Source organism: Phascolarctos cinereus, unplaced genomic scaffold (assembly GCF_003287225.1).
Source record: "Phascolarctos cinereus isolate Bilbo 61053 unplaced genomic scaffold, phaCin_HiC Scaffold_9;HRSCAF=440, whole genome shotgun sequence".
Classification (NCBI taxonomy): Eukaryota; Metazoa; Chordata; class Mammalia; order Diprotodontia; family Phascolarctidae; genus Phascolarctos; species Phascolarctos cinereus.
In genome coordinates this window covers 54,659,866-54,683,051 of record NW_027556402.1, presented here as the reverse complement: position 1 = coordinate 54,683,051, position 23,186 = coordinate 54,659,866, and the positions used below count along the sequence as shown (strand labels likewise).

The 23,186-nt window shown below is 37.1% G+C and overlaps 1 protein-coding gene across 1 annotated transcript in view; it reads left to right on the top strand.

Annotated features, from left to right (window-relative positions):
* ARSJ (arylsulfatase family member J) overlaps positions 1 to 21,143 on the top strand; it is a 127,602-nt gene extending 106,459 nt beyond the window's left edge. The window contains 2 exon segments of the mRNA XM_021001436.2: positions 18,583 to 19,276; positions 19,278 to 21,143. Of these exon segments, the coding sequence (XP_020857095.1) occupies positions 18,583 to 19,276; positions 19,278 to 19,985 (1,402 nt within the window). The 3' untranslated portion in view covers positions 19,986 to 21,143.
* The last annotated feature ends 2,043 nt before the right edge of the window (positions 21,144 to 23,186 follow it).

Sequence of the window (23,186 nt, the reverse complement as noted above, 5' to 3'; positions counted from 1 at the left end):
AATGCCTACATTTTCATCCACATAAAATCAGGAAAAATGTCTACATACCTACTAAGGGAACCTTAATGAAATATGAGGAGACGGCTAGGTTTTCTCATTCAATTTTCTGTAACAGACTGCATCTTTAAAATTGATTGAGAGGTGTAGAGGATATAAGATCTTTTTTGTGCCTGTCTGTTCATTGCAGAAAAGAAGTAGGCATACATAGAGCTAAATTCAGCTTCTTGGGCTGCTGGATAGCGTAATTCAAAGCATGCAAAGTTACTAATGATTTTTTCTGGTTACCAGTCCTGGCTAAGGTGGAGGAAAGGAAGAGAGACTATTCATATTTTCAGATATTCATTCTTTCATTCATTTAGGGAGGTGGGGAGAGTTAGAATGATGTCAGCATTTGGGTACATTTGCATGCGGAGTAGTATGAACAAATGCCAGGAGTTAAGAGAGTAACCTCTCTTATAATAATAAGAATGGGGGACAGAAAGTGGTCTAGCTTAGCTGGAATAGAGAGTCCATGAAGAGAAGCAGTATTCGATAACACCGGAAAAATTCTCCTGATGCAAAATACCCCTCAAACAAAGTTGCCAGAAATAGTAAAGCATTTCAATCCCCATAATATGCCATTTCTTCAGTCAAACTACAATAAGGATGTACTAGCCTCACCGGCTGCCAACCAAATGTCATGTTGTCCCAGGCTTAGCCCAACCTTGGTTAAGAAGCTACTCAATTTTGGACACAAAGGTGACTGCACACAGAAACCAGAGACCTTTCTACTAAATTCTGACTCCTCCCTGTCCCACTGCACAGTCTTCCTTAATATTAGCAATTTCTCTCTGAGATGATCTCCAATTTCTTCTGTTTATATTTTAACTGTACGCAATTGTTTGCATGCTATCTCCCCCATTAGATTGTGAGCCCCTTGAGAATAGGGAAAGAATTTGGCCTTCATGGCTTACCCAATGGCTGACACATAGTAGGTGCTTAATATACGCACATTGTCTCGGAAAAAGAACAAAATCAATACATAAGAATTAATTTTTACTGCCAATTTGAGAGACCTAATTTTAGCTCAAAAAAATTAGCTAAGTTGGCCATTATTTAAATGTGAAATATCTTTAAGGATGCCAAGGGTTTTTTAGCGAGCAAAAAGGACAGCTGTTTTCCATTTTCTATAATGACAGAACAAGAGGAAACAGAGCTACACTACAGCATGAGAAGTGTAGGTTAGATATAAGAAAGAGTTCCCTGACTGAACTCTGGGATGGACTGCCATGTGGAGTTTTGAATCTTCTTCTATATCATTTTCTTAGAAAATGGGCTAGAGCCCCAACTCTATTAGAAGGGGTAAGAGTATGAATGTTTCTTTTAGTTTTATATGAAAATAAAGAAACCATAACTTTGATGTTGTGTATATGAGAGAGCAAAGATAATCTGTAAAAATAAAAATTTTTTTAAATGGAGGTCATTTTTAAAAACTCATGCTAATTTTCCATTCTCTCTCCATTTGAATGCAATTCAAAGGCCAGAATCTAAGATATCAATTCCACACCTTAACCTGTCAACTTTAATTGCTTATTAATGTTATCAAAATAATGAATTCTTGGCAATGAACAAAGAATTTAAGCAATTCTATCATGAATATTGAGGGAATGGAGTGAGTTCTCAGAATCTGTGAGCCTATGATCATGGGGTCATGAAATTTAGAGCTTAAAGGTTAACTAGTTCAAACCCCTTCCCCGTATTCTAGGCCTCTCTGATTTGTTAAGACTTATCAGTTTGCTTTTTGGAATAGCCTTTCAAAATAGTAACAATAATAGCTAGTATTTACATAGTGCTTTAGAATTTGCAAAACACTTTACATATTTTCTCATTTCATCCTCAAAACAATGTTATGAGGATTGGTGTTATTATCACCACTTAACAGATGACACAAATGAGGCAGACAGAGGTCAAGCAATTTGCCCAGGGTCATACAGCTGGTAAGTATCTAAGGCTGGATTTGAACTCAGGTTTCCCAATTCTACACCCAATATTCTACCCACGGCACCACCACCTTGCTCCCTAGAACCTAACATCACTTTCATCCCATGATGAGGGTTTGCAATACAGCTTTTTTACAAGTAGGGGCCCTAAAGAATTAGGAAGAATCATTAGTAAACTCAATGAAGCAATAGCACTTCCTGGCTGACTAATTCAAGACAAAGAAGCATTTTCCTAGGAATTACAGGGGTAAGGGAGAAAAAGAAACATGTTCATTTCCCCCAATTACTGCATCTTAAATCTAGCCTATGGGATCATCAAATGTTAAATTTGTGCGTACTACAGAGGACGGACAAGGACCTCTGCCATTGTATGGCTTGTCAGAGGTCCAGAGATGCTCAGTTACCTGTGAAATATGCCCAAGCTTCTCTTCCATTCCTATAGACATGAGACATTTGTGCACAGATGTATAGGCTAAATCGAGTTTTATTGAAAGGTTAACTTGTTTTTCAGTTATTTCAGTTGTGTCCAATTTGGGATTTTCTTGGCAAAGATACTGGAGTGGTTTGCCATTTCCTTCTCCAGCTCATTTTACAGATGAGGAAACTGAGGGGAAAAGCGTTGAGTGACTTGCCCATGGTTATATAGCCAATAAGTGTCTGAGGCCAAATTTGAACTCATAAAGATGAATCTTCCTGATTTCAAGCCCAATGCTTTACCCACTGCGCCACCTCCCTGCTCAAAAAAAATGACCTTGTAGAGTTGAGACTTGATGATGACAGATTTCACTGTCTCCCATTTCTTGCCCCTTTCAAAATGAGTATGAGTATAAATAATAAATCAATTAAATAAATTCCATCAGATCTTTTAAAGGAAGAAAGAAATTGAAGGATGTGGGAGTATAAAAAGTATAGAGAGAGCTCACAGTACCTTTTAAAAAATAGATGCTTTATTGGAAATTTAATATTGAGCATCAATACAAATGACTTAATTTAGTACCTTTGTAACATTTCAATTAATTGCAGTACATGCTGTGCCATAATATTTTTTCAGTCCTTCCCTCTAAATCCCTATCACAATTCTTTGTCCATTCATTCTCGTTCACTTCATGTGGTCTTTCATTCTTATTGCTCTGTTTATTTATTTTTTGCATTGTTTCAGAAAAGATGGTTCTGATTTCTTTGTTTTCCTCATATTTGTTATCTTAATTGTATTCAAGTTTTATATTACATTAAGGAAATTCATTTTATTTAATCATTTTGCTCTTGCTGTATATTTAGGTTATTTCCAGTCTTTCACAATATTTTACAATAATCCTATGACAGAAATACAAAACAAATGTCTTTTTTTTTAATTTGGCAGCATTTTCAGGGCATATTTGAGATCACTATTTCTTTGTTTCTGGTTAGAACTAGGGGATAGATCATCATAATTATTAATTACCATTTAAAGTTTACAAAGCTTTTTCCTTAACATTATTTTCATATAACTTTCTTATTGGCATCTTGGTGGTATAACTGTTATTGGAATTTTTTATTCCTTTTCATTATTTGGAGCTCAAGACCATTTTTCCTACAAATTTAGATTAATATTACCCTCATCAGGCCAAAACCTGTCCCATGGAATGAGGAAATTTATTTAGAGCCTTAAGTATCACTTTTATAAGATGTCAGAGGAAGAATCTCAAATGTCTCTGACTCCTTGGCAACATGTAAATCCTCCTCCTCAATTAGCCTATCTGTGAACTCTCTAACTGTAGTTTAATCTGTAACCTGACTTAGTTTACGTATAGAGTTTGTGTGACAAAGTTTGTTTCCTTAAGGGAGTATGTGATCATGACTTTTTTAAGTTTGTTCAACTTTTATGACATTGATGGAAGGATGGGATTATGGACAGATCTCCTCTTTAACTTTTATGGCCTAAGAGGAATGTACAAGATTACAATATGTGAATGCATTATTTCTCTGCCACTAAGACATAATTTTGCCTATAAGAAGCCTTGTCAGAATCCTCATGATCAGGTTTCCTCTGAGGCCTTAACTTGCACATGAGTATAATAATAAAACCTGATTTTCACCTCCATAATTCTGTGATATGGTAAATATACATTCAGCAAGAGTTACCCACCGCACTGGGGCATCTAGGTGGCACGGTGGATAGAGTGCTGGGCCTGGAGTCAGGAAGATTCATCTTCATGAGTTCAAATCTGGCCTCAGACACTTACTTGCTGTGTGACCCTGGCAAGTCACTTAACCCTGTTTGCCTCAGTTTCCACATCTTTAAAATGAGCTGGAGAAGTAAATGGCAAAGTACTCCAATATCTTTGCCAAAAACAAACAAATAAAGTCACTAAGAGTTGGACATGACTGGAACAACAAAACCACAGCAGTAATAACCTACCACATGAACTCAGAAAGTAGATATTTCTCTCATAAAAGAGCTATCAAGACCTGAGTTCAAATCCTGGGTCAAACATGTAGTAGCTGTGTGACCCTAAGCCACTCACTTAACCATTGCCTGCCTTAATTTCTTCATCTGCAAAATGGGAAAAATAGCAACACCTTACTTCTCAGGCTTGTTCTGAGGATCAAATGATAAAAACAAATATAAAGTACTTTGAAAACCTTAAAGGGTTAGTAAGTAAATGATGAAAAAAAGATTAATCTGCCTTCTTAGAGATTAATGCCCTAGAGATCATCTAATCTAGTGGTAGTCCAGTGTTTCTCCAACTTTTTGATCTCAGGTCTTTGTTGTACCATTAAAATTACTAGGACTCCACAGAGCCTTGGTTTATATGATATCTATTGATATTTAACATATTACAAATGAAAACTGATGTTTCCATCATATTTATCTATTTGTTTAAAAATAATAATAAAAAAATAATAAACCCGTTACATGTTTACATAAATAGCATTTTATGAAAAAAACTATTTTCCAAAACAAAAGAAAATATGAGAAGAGTGGTATTGTTTTACATATTTTTGCAAATCTCTATAATGTCTGGCTTATTGGAAGGCAGCTGGATTCCCTTATTTACTTCTGCATTCAATCTGGTATGTTATGTTGTTCTGATTGAAGGAAATGAAGGAAATCTAGCCTCATACAGATAGGCAGTTAGGAAGGGGAGGAATGTTTTAATAGGAAAATAGTATTATGAAAATAATTTTGACCCCATGGAACCCCTGAAAGGGACTTGAGGACCCTCAGTGGTCCGAGGACCACCTTGTGATTTAGACCATAAAGACGTTGTAGCTCAGATAGGTTAAAGGACTTGGCTTAAATTACATAGGCAGTAAGTGGCAGAACCAGCATATAGACTCATGTCCTCTGACTTCGATCCAGCACCCTTTCCCCTGCACATACTCACACCCTGGCATATGTTTATTACACACACACACACACACACACACACACACACACATGCATACATATATATATACACATGCATGCCTGTATATATATACACATACATGCATGCATACACATACACGTATATATATACACATACATGCATGCATACACATACACACATAAACATATATACATACATATACATGTACAAACATACATATATATACATATACCTTATTTCCTCCTACTATAAGGAAAGAGGCCATGCTTTATTTATCTGTTTATTCTTCTCAGTTCCCAACAAAGTTGTTTATATTCAGTTGTTTCAGTCATATCTGACTCTTCATGACCCCATTTTAATTTTCCCAGAAAAACAAAAATAAACAAAAAAAAAGTGGTTTGCCATTTCCTTCTCCAGCTCATTTTAAAAAATGAGAAAACTAAGGCAAACAGGGTCAAGTAACTTGCCCAGGGTCACACAGCTAGTACGTGTCTGAAGCTGGATTTGAAATTGCAGAGAGGAGTCTTCCTGATTCCAGGCCCAGCACTCTATCCACAGCACCACCTGCCTATTCCATGTACTACATAGAGTGTTGTATTGGAGTGAGGAAAAAAACAGAATTTGACTTCCTCTAGCTGTGTGACCCTGTGTGATAGAGTAGGTAGTCAGGAAATATGGGTTGAAGTTTGAGTCATCAAATATTTATTAAGCTCCTACTATGTGTTACACACTGTGCTAAGTGCTGGGATACAAATAAGAAAAACGGATAGCCCCTGACCTCAAGGAACTTACACTCAAATGGGGGAGGATAGTAAATGAAAGGAGCTGAAAGTATGGGAAGAGCAGCCCCCTGGGGATACACAGCTCAGCTACATGGTGTTCAGTGGAATCAAGCTAAGCATAGATGCTGATGGAAAATGGGAGTGACCTAGAAAGTTATGAGCCCACTATAAAGAAGGGCTTTGGAAGGAGTTTAATGCTTTGCCCTCCAGCTCTCCAGTTGGAGGGGAAGGGCAACTGAGGATAAGTCAAGATGTTGAGCATCAAAACCTGAAGTCAGCTAAGGGGTGAAATGTATAGAGCATAGCCCTGGAGTCAGGAAGACTCATCTTTCTGAGTTCAAATCTGTCCTTAGACACTTCCTAGCTGTGTGAACCTGGGCAAGTCACTTGACCCTGTTTGCCTCAGTTTCCTCATCTGAAAAATGGAGAAGGAAATGGCAAACCACTATATCTGCCAATAATACCCAAAATGAGGTCACAAAGGGTCTGACATAACTGAAATGACTAAACAACAATAAACCATACATAAGGAATCCTGTGGACCACCTGTTGACTTAGAAAACCACATAATATTATCTATATTTATGGTATTTTTATTTATTTTGTTAAATATTTCTTAATTATATTTTAATCTGGTTCAGGCTGTGATAACTGTTGTGAGCCACATGTCACCATGTGTTCTGGGCCAAAGATTTAGAGTTGGAAGAGAACTAGAATATCATTATTTTAAAGATGAAGACAATGAGCCCCAAACCAGTGACACAACTTAACCAAGGTGGGGTGAGGAGTAAGTAGCAGTCCTGAGATTTGAACCCCAGTTCTCTATTCCAAACCTATTCAGGCACAAAGATTCTAACTCTCTTGCCAAGAATGTCCCTCTAGGGGAGAAAGGTTACTTACCAGGCTACAATAACTTTTAATTTTTCAACTCCCTTCTCACTGATTTTCTTCTCCACAAACAAACTTTTAATTTTACTTCAATCTCTCAAGTACATTTTCCTTCTAAAAAAGAACATGAACTGCAAGTATGATATAAATATCACTTGCTACTTGGTGTTTAAAATATTCAATAGCCGCAAGAAATCCGACAACATTTTACTAATGATGGAGGAACAGTATAAGGAAGTAATATTAGATAAACTGGAAAGACAGAGTGACCATAGATTCCAAATCGCCGGGAATAAGAAGACTCAGAGTTTGAGCTGCCTTCCATAGGCGAGAGGGGATGAGTAGAAATCTCAGATTCAGAAAACCTGGATTCCAGTATTGCTTCTTCCATTTACTGTGTGACCACAAGCAAATTACTTTCCCTCTTTTTGTAAAAAGTTTACTGAACTATTTAGAACTTTATATTTATCCATATCAAAGAAATGTACAGTTTCCTTATGGCTAAAACCAAGAGGGTTGGTAAAGATAACCTCCAAGGACTCTTCTAATTCTTGTTCTTTAGTCATGTCCAACTCTGCATAACCTCATTCAAGGTTTTCTTGGCAAAGACACTGGAGTGGTTTGCCATTTCCTTCTCCAGCTCATCTTGCAGTTGAGGAAACTGAGGCAAACAGGAATAAGTGACTTGCCCAAGGTCACACCGATGGTAAGTATCTGAGGCCAGATGTGAACTGAGGAAGATGTCTTCCTGACTCCAAGCCCAGCATTCTATGCACTATGGTGCCTCCTAGCGCCCACTTCTAGCTCTTAATTCTATAATTCTAGTGGCAAAGCCTGGAATAGAAGTCAAATCTTCTAACTCTTTCTCCAGGGCTCTTTCCATTTATACCATGCAGGAATTTAAGCATGATTTCTTCTGGAATGCTGCATCTGTATTTCACCAGCTACCTGATACTGACATAAGAAGTTGAAGAACCAGTGGGAAAATAAACAGTGATGAAATCTTTTGAATAATCTAATACAATGCATTCAATTAAGCTTAGTCAAACTTTTGCAGAATTACAGAATTTTCTTTAATTCTGTATTTGATTTTAGAGTGCCATCTCAACACTGTACCTTTTGCCATAAATTTAAGATACCTTATCTGTCTCTCCCACTCACTTGGCTGAAGGATTTAATGTCTATATATCTCTGTTTTCCTATATATAAAAGGTGTGAAAGACACTCATACCTTCCGTTTCACCAGAATATTGAAAGAATTAGGTGAAGTATAAAATACTGAAATCACCTTAGTTAAAGAAATATTTATTCAAAAAATACAATGCCTTATGAAAGTACATTTCCAAAGAAGGCTACAATAATGCTAAGATAGGTTCATTCAGTAACTAATGATTCATGCATTCTAATTTCAAAATGGCAAGACCTATTTAACTTTAGAGCATTAGGTAGCTTTTTTAAAAACAGCTGACAGAAAAATGAGGATGATGCTATTGATTTTAGTAGTGTTGGCATCAATTATAGGGCTTACTATTGTTCATATGGAATTTATTTCTTTTCATGTGGTTACCAGATGGTGAGAACATTCCACTGCATTTCAAAATTCATTAATTTACTGTTTTGAATTAAAAGATGCATTTGTTCAAAATACATTATGTGAAAATGCAGTTCTTTTAGCCAATTTGAGATTATACAAAAATAAAGTTAACTCTGCAGAAACCTATCACTAATGTATTAGTCAATATAAAAAGTCTAGAGGAAATATAACTGTGGGATCTTAGAGACGGAAGGTACCTTAGAGTTCATCTCACTTGACGTTCCACCCATAGAATTTGTTCTCCAGCACTTTTGACAAATAGCCATACAACTTATGTTTTTATTTTTCCATGTCCAAAAACGCATTTCTTATCCTGCATCTTAGTCCATCATCTCTTTGTCATGAAATGGGGAATGTTCTTCTTTTTTGTTTTCAGGAATCATGTTCAAGTATTCTGTTGATTTTGGTCTTTATGTCTTCCAAAATTCTTTATTTTTATAACACAGATGTTATGGTAATTGTTCTGATTCTGTTCACTTCACTCTGTGTCATTTCATACATATCTTTCCATATCTCAATGAAGCCATCTTTCTCCTTATTTCTTACAGCACAATGGTATACCATTATATTCATATGTCACAATTTGTTTTACCGTCCCTTTGTTTTAATACCTTGAGTGTCAAAGAGTCCACACCCTAATGAGGCAGTTTCACTCTATTATTGACTAGCTCTTGTTCTTAGCAAATTATTTTTTATGTTGAGTTGAAAAATGTCTCCTATGAATCTATTCCATCTTCTACATAACCTGACTGCAAAGAGGGGAAATGTAATGTAATAGAAAAACCACTGACTTTGAAATCAAAAAATTAACAATACCTGGGCTTTTTAAACTTTTTACTCAGCTATTTACCAGGCATGAAATGTTAGCTAAAAAACTGATATCAAAGAATTCTCAACTATCCTGTTTTTTACACAATTAATCTTCTGAACTGCTTAGAATTTTGTATTTATTAATATCGAATTTCATTTTGTGAATTCTAGCCCATTGCTCCAGATAATCAAGATATTTCTGAATGCTAACTCTTTCATCTATCCTTCTAAGATTTATGTTATGGATAAAAACATTGAACAGGATATAGACAAGGATCAAAAAAAAAAGTGGCAGTTTGTTAAATGCCTGATTGCAGGTAAAGGGTAAATCAGAATCTATTGTTACGTGTGAAAGACAACTCACAGATCTCCAAAGTGGCTATTGCCACTACATTCCATTTTTTTCCCATCATGATCCCCTTCTCCACAATTCCTAAGGAATCCTAAGGGGGAAAGAAAAGTAAGCTGAACAACCAGTGGAATTCAAGCAAAGGCTGGTAGGCTACTTGTAAGATAGAAAGGATTTATGTTCATTTAGGAACTAGATTGCTCATCAAGTCCCTTCCAACTGTGAGATTCTCTGGTTTCTTCCCTTTTTTTTAATCATTGTATCATCATTTATCATCTGGAATTTATAGTCTTAGAGACTTGCCTGGGGCACTGAGAAGTTAAGCAACATAGCATAGCTCCATACTTGGGATATGTCAGGACAAGACTTGAAATTATGTTTTCCATACCCTAAGTCTACTTTTCATTATCCATTATCCTGCCTCTTGTTATGAATGTCATTAAAAGATAATAATTAAATTACTGATCATCACAACCTCAATAACAGTGCAATGCTCCATCATGGTGTAAAGTTGACTCTAGGTAAGGAGTTCTTAACCTAGGGTCCATGCACTTTTTAAAATTTGGATAATTGAATTTCAATATAATTCATTTTTCTTTTTTTGTCATCCCATTTTGTTTTATGAATTTAAAAACCTTATTCTGACAAAGAGTCCAGGTTTCACCAGACTTCCAAAAGGGTCCAGGACACATACAAAAGATCCCCTCAACTGGGGTCTCATAGACTGATCTAGTGGAACACAAACTGTTGCAGGTTCTACCAAACTAGAAATGCTTAAACAACGAGGATCCATGATGAACTGTCTATTGATATCTGGTGATTAGACCAGATATATTTCTTTAAAGATGCTCATCACCAGGTTGACCAGAGAGGGAGCCATTTGTCCAGCCACAGCAGCTATCTTTCAAAATTGTAAATATTAGTATACAAAGTACCTATGCTGACAAAATCATGGATCCTGCTATTAGTGAACTGGCAATCCTCATAACAGCTTCAAAGAGAGTTAAAAGATTCACAAAATGGTTTCTGTGAGGGAGGCAGTGTAAGTAATAATATTCTTACCTTCCAGGAGAGAACATTGAGGAGCAGACAGAGCCAGAATTCATATTCGTGACTTCTGATTCCAAAGTCAGTGTTATTGAAGACTTTACCATGCTGACTCTCAACAGAGCTTAATGTGCCTGTTTTGTTGTTAATAGTGTTCTCCACCAGCCTCATTTCCTTTGGTGTTTAGTGACATCTCAAGTACTGGGTATGGAAATGGCGAACGTAATTAGAAAGAAGAAATCAGGGGAAAATTTATTGAAGCAAAAGCTGGAATTGATAAAATAGACAACTTGTTTATGTACCTGTTTTTTAGGAGATGACAGGTTAAATTAAGTGTTTTCTCCTTCTGAAATGCCCTTCTCCGTCTTTTCCAACAATCCCAAACTCATATTTAATTCAAATCTCACTCCAAGTTCTCCCAGATGTACTCCACTTCATATTCATTATTTTAAATTTCCTCAGCACTTACGTATGTCAACCTACCCTAAATAATATTGCCCTAATCAACATCATTTCAAAATAACATCATTAATACATCACAATCACACCTCACCAAAATAACATTGTGAACCATTGCTTAGTGGTTTCCCAAGACACAAATGAGATGGTTAATTAAGTCTGTTAGGTTCTTGAGCCTCATTGACTTTACCTTTGCAGACTGTTATGCTGCCTTATGCTTATGGGATGTATATAAATGTGATTTCTATGAAACTTACTGCCCCTGGCCATGTTGCTCTACCTAGGCATGTTTTCAAAACACTAATTACAAGGCATGCCAACAGGCTAAGTAAGCCACATTATCATGTATTTGTTTATATGTTATCTGTAATTGGTGGTTAACATTTTACATGGGTATGTCTAAGTTGTCTAATTTGATTCCTCAAGGGCAAGAACCTTGTCATCTCATGTCTTTGTATTTTTTATTATGCTTTTCATGAAATAAATGCTTATTAATTGAGACAGACTGAGAGTCAGGGAGACCTGGGTTCAAATCTTGCCTCATATGGTTACGGGGCACTACACCACACTTACATTGTTTGACTCAGAGTTTATCAATTTCTTTGAAACTTAGAGCAAAGTACAAATTAAGTTAACATGCAGCTCTTTGTTCCAAATTCATTAATTTGGAGGAATTCTATGTCAGGAGACATCTATTCAATTAGGTGACCTGAATGAAAAATGACTTTTAGTCTACTAACTAAGATATAGATATTTGCAGATCTGTTTTACCCTAAAAATTTGCAATTATGTTTTTTTTAATTAGATTGCTTCATTCTTAGATATCCACTTATCTTTGCCTCAATTTGCTCACCCATAAAATGGAGGTATGTTTGATGACAGCTAAGGTCCTTCCCTTCCAGCTCTAAATCCTGGATCCTATTACTTCAGTTCTATTTGATCATTGTGGAATGAATGTTGTTGTTTGTCCTTCGTTCTGAGTTGTGTACGAATTAAATTTAAGTGAGGTAGAGTTGTACAAAGCTGTCAGCCTCCCTCTCTCCTCCAGAGTCATCAAAGTCCAGGGGCGAGACAAAAGTCAAGATGAGTGTCAATAGCCCAGGATGCAGTGGATGACCTTGGCACTTTCGATCTCTGACCAAGCTGTAAGCACGCCACAGCGCCGCGTTTTTTTTTTTTTTAGAAATTTAGGGCAAAGTAGAAACTAAATTGGGGTAGCTAGATGGCACAGTGGATAGAGCTCTGGCCCTGGAGTGAGGAACACCATCTTCAGCAGTTCAGATCTGGGCTTAGATACTTACTAGCCGTGTGACCCTGGGCAAGTCACTTCACCCTGTTTGCCTCAGTTTCCACATCTATAAAATGAACTGGAGAAGGAAATGGCCAACCGTTTTAGTATCTTTGCCAAGAAAACCCAACATGGGGTCATGAAGAGTCAGACACAATTTAGACTGAAGAGCAACCACAAAAATTAACATGCAGTCCCTTTTTTTCAAATTCATTAACCTAGAAGAATTCTACATCTAGAGTTGGAAGGGACTTCAGGGTCCATGCAATCCAACCCCACATTTTGTGGATGAGGAAAGTGAGGCCCAAGGAAATTAAGTGACTTGCTTAAGGTCACACAGCAGTAAACCTCAGAAGCAAAGCTCTCTAACGCCAGAAACAGTGTTTTATTTTAAACAAACATTTCTTAAGTACCTGCTATGTGCCAGGCACTGTAGTAAGCACACTACAAATATTGTCTCATTGTACTCTCACAACAACCCCATTATTATTCTCATTTTACAATTAGGGACATTGAGGCTAGCATAGGTTAAGTGGCTTGCCCACATTAAGCACTATAGTTCTGTGGATGTGTCATGTAATATTATTATATTAAGATCAGCTTTTAAATGTCTTACCTTCTTATTCTCATTTCAACCACAGTCAGAAGACTAACAGGTTTTAATCATAAGAGAAAAATCAGTTGAATCTGCTGGGTAATTTAACTTCCAGAATGGGTTTTTGAGATTTACCAGTCATGCCAATAAGGCTACTCTTAACTTAGGGTTTCTAGAGAATTTTCTCAGCAAAATCATCATTTTGTACCTCAATGATAACTATAGGAATCTACTATTTTATATATGTATACACACACACACACACACACACATAGAGAGAGATACACAGAGATACATATATACATTATATGCATATAATATATATATATATACATATACGCACAGATATATGTACATACATATATACATATATATATATACATTAAATAGAATGGCAATTCAGTTAAGTGCCTACTATGTACCAGGCACCATGCTAACTAAGCACTTTACAAATATTAACTCATTTGATCCTCACAACAACCCAGGGGTAGAGACTATTATTATCCCCCATTTTACATGAAACCGAGACAGACAGTAGTTAAATGACTTGCCCAAGGTCTCACAGCTAGTAAGTGTCCAAGGGATAATCTAAACTCAATTCTTCCTCACTCTGGGCCCACCTCTCTATATACAGTGCCACCTAGCTACCTCTAACATGTATTAGAACGTACCCCATCAAACATACATATATATACACATACGTACATACATAGACATACATATATTCCAGAGAAATATGTGTCTATATATGTATATTACATATATACAGATACATGTGTATCTGTATATATACATATGTATATATACACATATATACATATATATGTGTATATATATGTGTATATATATATATATATATATATATAATATCTGGGTGTATAGTGAGCTAATATGCACATCTTGGACCAATGGAAAACTCACAGATTTATGTATTAATGACCATTCCTGGAAAGAATTCACTTGGCAAAAGATTGTTGACTTAAGAAAATGATGCCAGAAATTAACATTAATTTTAGTTTCATCTTTACATTCAAGGTTACTATATTTCCTTAGATCCTATTTACAAGGCGTTATAATGAAAAAAACAAAACAAAACAATATTAAAGAGGGGAACATGAGAGACCTTTTCCTTGCTGTCTTAGGAAAGGGGCTCTTAACACTAACAATCAACGTTAATCTACCACATTTTCCCAGCAATTCTGTATTGTACAGCCCAAAGATTTTGTTTTGGTTTGGTTTGGCTTTCACCTTACCTGATTTGCAGTAGTTAATGAAAAGTTGTATTAGACGGCAAAATGAAAACAGCTACTCAAATCAACAGCCTTTTGAATGAAAAACATTATGGCAGCATAGCTTTACAAAAGTACTTGGTAGGATAAAAGAGACTTTCTGCAAGTAGTTTATTGATTGTGATGTAGATTGAATTGTGGAAGGAGAATTTCCTCCTTTCCTTTACTTTGATGTTCATTTGCCTTACTAATGATGTAGGAATTGCACATAAAAAGAAATTAAACCTTGTTTTGAACACTATAGAACCTCTCACCCTAACGAGATTGAGCTCTGAGTGGGAATAAAATAACTTCCAAGTACAAATTACCTTTGAAATCTTATTCATCTATGTTAGAATACAATATCTCTTTTGTAAGGATTTTTATAATTAATTATTGATAAGAAAAAAAAAGCATCAGGCATTTCCTTCTTCATGGGATACACATACGTATAAAGCACACCAACCACTCTCCCTCCTCAGCTCATCATCATATTCATTCTCAAAACAGTTTACCCATCCTATTCTACTGTGCTCTCCACCCCAATTCTGGTCTCAACAGGCTTCCCTATCTACAAGATCTTTTTAGTCAATATTCTTTCTGCCTCTTTCTTTTAACAGAATTAGCCTTTCCCCTGAAGATAACTCATCCCAGAGGCCACTCGTTCTATTCTCCTCAATTCACAGGCCTGATTTCTCATTCTCTACTATCGCTTTGATACTATTCCCCTGTGACTATTTTATGCCTTTTTTTCTTTAATGTTCCAAGCAATCTATTTATTATATTAATATTAACCCTAATTTTCTAACCCTAACTCTCCCCATCTTTGTTGCTGACATTTACTAACCTCCAAATGCTTCTTCTAATGTTCTCAATAAATCAACATTGGTTTTCCTATTCGTTCCAGTCCTTTTCACCATTCTTGTGGTCTCCATTCTCCCCATTTAACGAACAATCACATATTTCTTCAATCTTTTCAACTTTAATGACCTCTTCTCCATCATTGTTAAGCCACCTACTCACGTGGTTCCACCTTAGACCTTATTGCTTTGTGAAATTGCAGGAGAGCTTTGAAATTGTACCCTTCAACCACAATCTCTTCATTTTTCACCTCTTCCACTCTAATATTAAATATACTCTTCGCCTTTATTATAAACTTCAGTCCCTTGATCATTCTTGGTCTCCAATATGTCTTCCAAATTCTGGCCTCACTCATTTCTGTTAGGTCCATAACTTCGCACAGGAAACCTTCCATGTTTGAAATTGTATTCCCTCATTATCTCTACCTCATGGAATGCCTAGCTTTATTCAAGTTTTTACCTACCTGGATGCTCCCATTTGCTAGTACCCTCCCCACAGAAATTACTTTGTATCTACTTAGCATATATGTTGCTAATTTAATTTTCCATATACATGCTATTTTTAAGAGGCAGCCAGGGTTAAGTGACTTGCCCAGGATCACACAGCTAGTAAGTGTTTGAGACCAGATTTGAACTCAGCAATGAGCCTTCCTGACTCCTGACCTGGCATGGTATCTACTGCACTACTTAGCTGCCCCAATAATTACTTACTAATTACTTAATATGGGCCACACATCATGCTAGGTGCTGGGTGGACAAAGACAAAAATGAACTAGTCTCTGACTTCAAAAAGTTATGGTCTATCAATGACTCCAGTTGTGGACCACTCTTTGTTTCTTATACTATTTTGCAATGGGGCTTCTGTTCCAATCACACCATTGTATTTGCTCACATTCTCTAAGCAAGCCAGATCACCAATAATAATTCAATAATCACCAAAGCCAAGGGTATTTTTCAGTCCTCATCCTCCTTAAACTCTTTGAAACTTTCCAACATCCCCCTACTGGATGGTCTATCTTCCCTTGATTTCAGACACATCTCACTATCCTGGTATCCTTACAATCAAGTCTCCTTCTGATACATCATTCTCTTAATATGGATGTTCACCAAGGATATGTCCTTATCTTTCAGCTCTTCTCTCTCTACATTCTCTCTGCTGATAATCATTCATTTTTCTATCACTGCTATACAAATGATTCCCAAAATGGTATCTCTAGGCCCAACTTTTCTTCTAAGTTCCACCATGTCTTCACCTATCTAGAAGACGTTTCCACCTGAAGACCTTTTTCTACCCATCAGCATCTCAGATGCAATATTTCCAAAACATGGTCCATTATCTGCTCCCTAAATCTGTTACTCTTTCTGACTTTTCTTTTTCTGTCTGTGACAACAACTTTTTACCTGGTCTCCCATGTTTATAACCTTTAGCTTATCTGTCTCTTTTCTCTCCCTCATCTCTCATATCCAATCAATAATCAATCATGTCAATTCCACTTTTACAACAACTTTCATATGTGGATCTTCCTCCTATTCCCACTACCAGCCTCATAATATGAACAATTTCTTGGACTTGCTATTGGAATAAATATCTAATAATAGGTCTTCCCAAATCCCCTCTTTTCCCACATTTAACTGATCCTTCATTCTGCTATAAGAATCCTATTTATTATGCATATATCTGATTATGTCTTTTCTCTACTCAAAAAATATTTAGAAGTTCCCCGTTGGTTCCTAAGTAAAATTTAGTCACTACTGCTTGGCATTCAAAGTTCTCTGGGATATGGCATCATCCTACTTTTCCAGTTGTATCTGATATCATTACTCTCACCATGTATTCTATGCTTTAGCCAAACTGGACTAGTACGTGCCCCATGAGTATTGCATGTGTTCCTATACCACCACCCCTTTGTTAATATTATCTCGAATTCTTTGTTGGAAATGTTTTCCCTCTCACTTTTCACTTGAATTTCTACTGAGCCTTTAAAGTCCAACTCAAATGTTTCTTCTCCAGGTATTCTCTCCTGCTCCCCTCAGTTCATAGCACATTTCATCTTGGGACTTTATATAGCACTTAATTATAATGCTCTAAATATTAGCACTTAATTATGATACCCTAAAGCAATTATCACTGTTGTTTTCTTATCCTCTTACTAGATTTTATCTCTGAGGGTTGGGGTAGTATATAATCTAAACTTTGCTTATCTGCTGGATTATGGTACTATGAATATCTCCTAGAGTATACTACAGATGTGACATGTTATTTTGCATACATATAGCAAACACTTAATATATACTATATTTGTTTTAGAATTTAAAAAGGCTGAATGAGTCTAGAATAGCACTGATCCTGTCCAGCAATTCCCTAGTCCTTAAAGTCTTCTAAGAGATGTATATTTTTAATTATAATTTTATTGATATCTTTTAATTTTTGTCACCTTAATTATCCAATGTATCCCTCTTCCTTCCCCCTCCCAGATAATAATCCCTTATAACAAAGAATACAAACCAGAAACAAAGAAAGAATTTGATAAAACTAACCAACATCTGAACACTCTGACATGATATGCAGTATTTGACCCCAGTTAGTCCCACACCTCTATGAAGAATGAGATGGGAGGTCTCTTTGGGGCCAATCTTGGTCACTATAAATTGTCAACATTTAGCTGTCATTGTTTTTTGTTACTGTTCTTTGTGTTGACATTTTTGTGCTTAATATGTGTTTTGTTTTCCTGATTCTGATTACTTTGCTTTGTATCAGTTCATTTAAGTCTTCCCATTATCTGTACATCCATCATATTCAGTCTTTCCTATAGTGGTATTCCATTACACCATTGAATTAATCATTCGTCAGTCAATGGACGTCCATTTTGTTTCTAGGTCTTTGCCGCTACACACATTTTTGAAAAACATTTATGTTTCATTAAGTCAATTATGTTGTAAGGATGTGATGTAGCATGTAAGATTCTTGAAGATAAGAACTATTTTTCTTTTTGAAAAACTACTATGTCTTACACATAGTAGGTTCTTAGTAAATGTTTGTTGAATTGAATTAAATTATATTGGTGATTTGCTACATCACCTGAGATCATCAGAGAAACCCATGAGTTAGGGAACAATGATTTAAGGTACGTTTCAAATATTAACTAGATGGTAAGAGTATTGATTAAGGTGTTAATCTGATATATTAACAATAGAAGCATGGCATGTATTTCACTTTCTGTAAAGAATATTTAAAATAATTATTTAGTCCTTGTAAAATATGCCTGCCCTATATTTACATTTTGTGTTTTCTTTAATTTTTTTTTTAAAGGTATCAGATACACACCGGACTTCAGCACTCTATCATAAGACCTACTCAGCCCAATTGCTTACCTCTGGATAATGCGACCCTACCTCAGAAACTAAAGGAAGTTGGCTATTCAACTCATATGGTTGGAAAATGGCATTTAGGGTTTTATCGGAAAGAATGCATGCCAACCAAAAGAGGATTTGATACTTTTTTTGGCTCCCTCCTGGGAAGTGGTGATTATTATACACACTATAAATGTGATAGCCCAGGGATGTGTGGGTATGACTTGTACGAGAACGACAACGCTGCTTGGGACCACGATAATGGTATATACTCAACGCAGATGTATACTCAGAAAGTGCAGCAGATTTTAGCTTCTCACAACCCCAGGAAACCTATATTTTTGTATATTGCATACCAGGCTGTTCACTCACCACTTCAGGCACCAGGAAAGTACTTTGAACATTACAGATCCATTATCAACATTAACCGGAGGAGATACGCTGCCATGCTGGCATGCTTGGATGAAGCCATCAACAACGTGACCCTGGCTTTAAAGAGGTATGGTTTCTATGACAACAGTGTCATCATCTACTCTTCAGATAATGGAGGACAGCCCATGGCAGGAGGAAGCAACTGGCCTCTCAGGGGAAGCAAAGGGACCTATTGGGAAGGAGGAATACGAGCAGTTGGCTTTGTTCACAGCCCACTTTTGAAAAAAACAGAGAACTATATGTAAAGAGCTTGTGCACATCACAGATTGGTACCCCACGCTGATTACACTGGCCGAAGGCTGGATTGATGAGGACACTCAGCTAGATGGTTATGACATCTGGGAGACCATAAGTGAAGGCCGGCGGTCTCCACGAGTAGATATTTTGCACAACATTGACCCCATTTACACAAAAGCCAAAAATGGTTCTTGGGCAGCAGGCTTTGGGATCTGGAACACAGCTATACAGTCAGCAATAAGAGTCCAACACTGGAAACTGTTGACAGGGAATCCAGGTTATAGTGACTGGGTCCCCCCTCAGTCTTTTAGTAATGCCGGGCCCAATCGGTGGCATAATGAACGAATTTCCTGGTCTGCCGGCAAAAGTGTTTGGCTTTTCAACATCACAGCTGACCCGTATGAGCGGGTGGACCTTTCAAGTAAGTATCCAGGGATTGTGAAGAAGCTTTTACGGAGACTGTCCCAGTTCAATAAAACTGCAGTCCCTGTCAGGTATCCACCCAAAGACCCTAGGAGTAACCCTAGGCTCAATGGAGGAGTCTGGGGGCCGTGGTACAAAGAAGATGATAAGAAAAGGAAACCAGGAAAAAGCAAGACTGAAAAAAAGCAGAAAAAACCTAAAACCAAGAAGAAAAAACCTCGGAAAAAAGGGCAGTTTCCAAATTGCCAAACAGCCCTTACTCGTGGGTAACCATAAAACAGTGTTTGATGAAACTCAAATCCATCCATACTTTGTCCCATACTTTCCCTGGCTAAACTGTCAAAGCCAGTTATGTATTGAGACTGCCTGAAAACCCCAGATCTGTTCTCAGCCCAAGCCAATGCAGAGCAGTCTCAGACTTGACCTCAGTCTTCCTGACCCACCGTGTAGAGAATCACAAATAGCCTTGTCAAGAACTTTCTTCTTCGTCATACCAAAGATGCCATTCCCACAGGCAGCAGTATTTCAGATAGTGCTGTCATCAGTGCTTTATTCTTGCCCCTTTCATAAAGGTCAGGTGTTGGCATGACAGTTTCTGTACTTCAGCAATTGGCCATTTTTTTTGAAGCAAAGAAGGGGGAATATGACTACAACTGAGAATCCTGCTAGTGTGAAGGGGGTTACAGGGCCCCAAACAAAACTCTGACTTCAGGCAAGCACAGTACAAGGCCAAAGAAATAGCCTTGGAAAAGACCTAATTTCTTACTGGATTTTGTTTACGTGTGTGTGTGTTTTATACATCTGAGAAGATGTTTTGCTATTAGGGTTTTATTGTTTTTGTTTTTGTTTTTCCTGGCTGAAGTTTTTCTTCCAGCAAAAATAAGTGGTGAGACTCATATGGGAGACAGCTTGTACCTCATATGGTCTTCCATGTATAAGAAGGGCAAGAAAAGACCTTCAAGCACACAGCCAAAAAAAAAAGACTCATTATTGCTTAATTGCTTTAATAAAAAATGACACTTCTGCATAAAAAGCATAATTTATTTTTCACAGAGACAGAAAAATTATTTTGCTGTCATCAATGGCAATGCAAATGATGCTTTTATTGTTATACTGTATTTTCTAAGTAACAGTAGAATTTTTTTTTAAATTTCACCCTCCTAAATGACAAAGCACTGTAAAAGTCTGAGTTACTGTAAACACTGCTGGAATAAGGAGAGTACTGAAGGGAAATGACCCAGCTGAAGAATCTGAATAGACCACATTCACCTATTATTTTGAATGTAATGAGATGATGACTTTGCTTAAAAGTTACCTGGAATATTTTAGTGTGGTTTCTATGCAGAAGCTAGACAACTTTATTGTTTCTATGATCAACACTTTATTTATGTATCTATTAAAATAGTTTATTTTTATGGCATTCACAAAGTTAGTCTGGCTTTTCTCTAACTTCTCGGCCACAAATCAGCTCACCTCAGCAAAACAAAATTTGTGTGAGGGGAAGGAAGGGGAAAGGGGGAGGGTGACTATGGGAGGGGACATTTAGGGTCTTCAAATTCGAGGTGTTTCCTTTTATTTTGGAAATTTAGACCATAACAGAAAAGAAAATGAATTGCTATTGGCAGCCAACATCATTGAGAAAGTATCTACTTAGCATTGTACAGTACCAAGCACCATGAGAAGATAATAGAGAAATAAAAATAAAAATAATGGACCTTGCCGTACAATAGTTTAAAACGTAGTTTGAGACAGATAAAAATTACATGAAAGTGTTTCCAAAGGAATGTATAGAGTAAGTATGTATGTAAAGTTTATGGGACTTTGGAGCCACTTTCTGGTCACCAATACCCAAAAAAGCCTTGTGACTACTGTTGGCCCTATACAGTCTAGTACGTTCTCATACCCAAAGAAATGAGGGTTTAAGGATCCCCAGGGTCTGTGTGAAAGAGACATGCAGATGGAGAACTGCCACCTGTATATGCACTAATTAAAACAGGACATTAGTGAAAACTGAATTTAAGTGTACTCACCATTGCTACTAAATTTCTCAGTGGGGTCAAATCCATTACTCCTTTTCTTTTCAACACACAAGTTTTTATATCATTGTTTGCAGTTCTTATTTCAGGGGAATCCATGGGTTTCAGGGATGCATTATTTCAACCCAACACATACACCTCCCCCACACACACACACACATACAACACAGTCCTAAAAAAGAAATGGTGCTTATGGGTTGCTCTAACCATAAAAAAGATAGCTAGAAAAAGGTTGCCATTTGTCTTTTTTTTTTTTTGCTTTTTGGTGAGACAATCAGGGTTAGGTGACTTGCCCAGGGTCAAGTGTTTGAGGCCAGATTTGAACTCAGGTCTTCCTGACTCCGAGGCCGGATCTCTATCCACTCCACCACTAGCTGCCCCTTGTCCTTTGTTCTTGAAGAGGACCATGACATCAGGGACGTGATGCCATGAGTTGCAAGTAAATTCAATTTAAGTGAGGAAGAGCTGTGCAAAGTCACCAGCCTCACTTTCTCCTCCAGAGCAATATGGGTCCAGTGATATGGATCAGGACAACTGGAGATGGCCCAGTATGTTCTCAGACAGATCAATAGAGAGAATCATATTGTAAAATTCTTTTTGAATTTTGAATGTTCTTAGAGGTATTGTGAGTATCATAGCTTGATCAGTGCTAATCCTAGGAACAGCAGCAGAGCTCCGTCAGTCAACAACAACCTACCATGTGCCAGTCACTGTGCTAGAAGCTGAGGATCCGAAGAAAGGCAAAAACATGGACCCTGCCCTCAAGGATCTTATAGTTTAATGGAGAAGATAACAAACAAAAGGTAAAAATTAACAGGGCATACAAGAGATATAAATGTAAATGAAAGTTAATCTCAGAGAGAAATCATGAAGAGCCAGAGGAACCAAGAAAGGCCTCTTGTAGAAGGTGGAATTTGAGCTGAGTAACAAAGGAGGCCAGGGAAGCCAGGAGGTGGAAACAGAGGTGCAGAGAGAGGAAACGGTCCAGGTGTGAAGGCTGCCAGTGAAAAGACACAGAGTCAGGAGACGGAATGCTGTCTCTGAGGAACGTCAAGAGGGCCATTATTACTAGATGGTAGAGTGCGTAGAGAGGAGTAAAGAAGGCCGGAAAGGTACGAAGGGACTGGGTTGTGAAGGTCTTTAAAAGCCTAACAGAGGATTCCACATTTAATCCTGAAGGTAATAGGGTGCCATCAAATTTTGTTCAGTAGGGGGTGACATTGTCAGAACTCCATTGTAGAAAACTATTTTTGCAACTGAGTGGAGCATAGACTGGCCTGGGGAGAGACTGAGGCAGTGAGACCAACCAGAAGATTAGTACAGTAGCCCAGGCCTGCACCACAGTGGCAATTGGGTGAATGGGGGAAGGGGAACATAGAAGAAAAATGAGGTGAAGGTAGGAAAGATAAGATTTGGCAACAGATTGGAAAGAGAG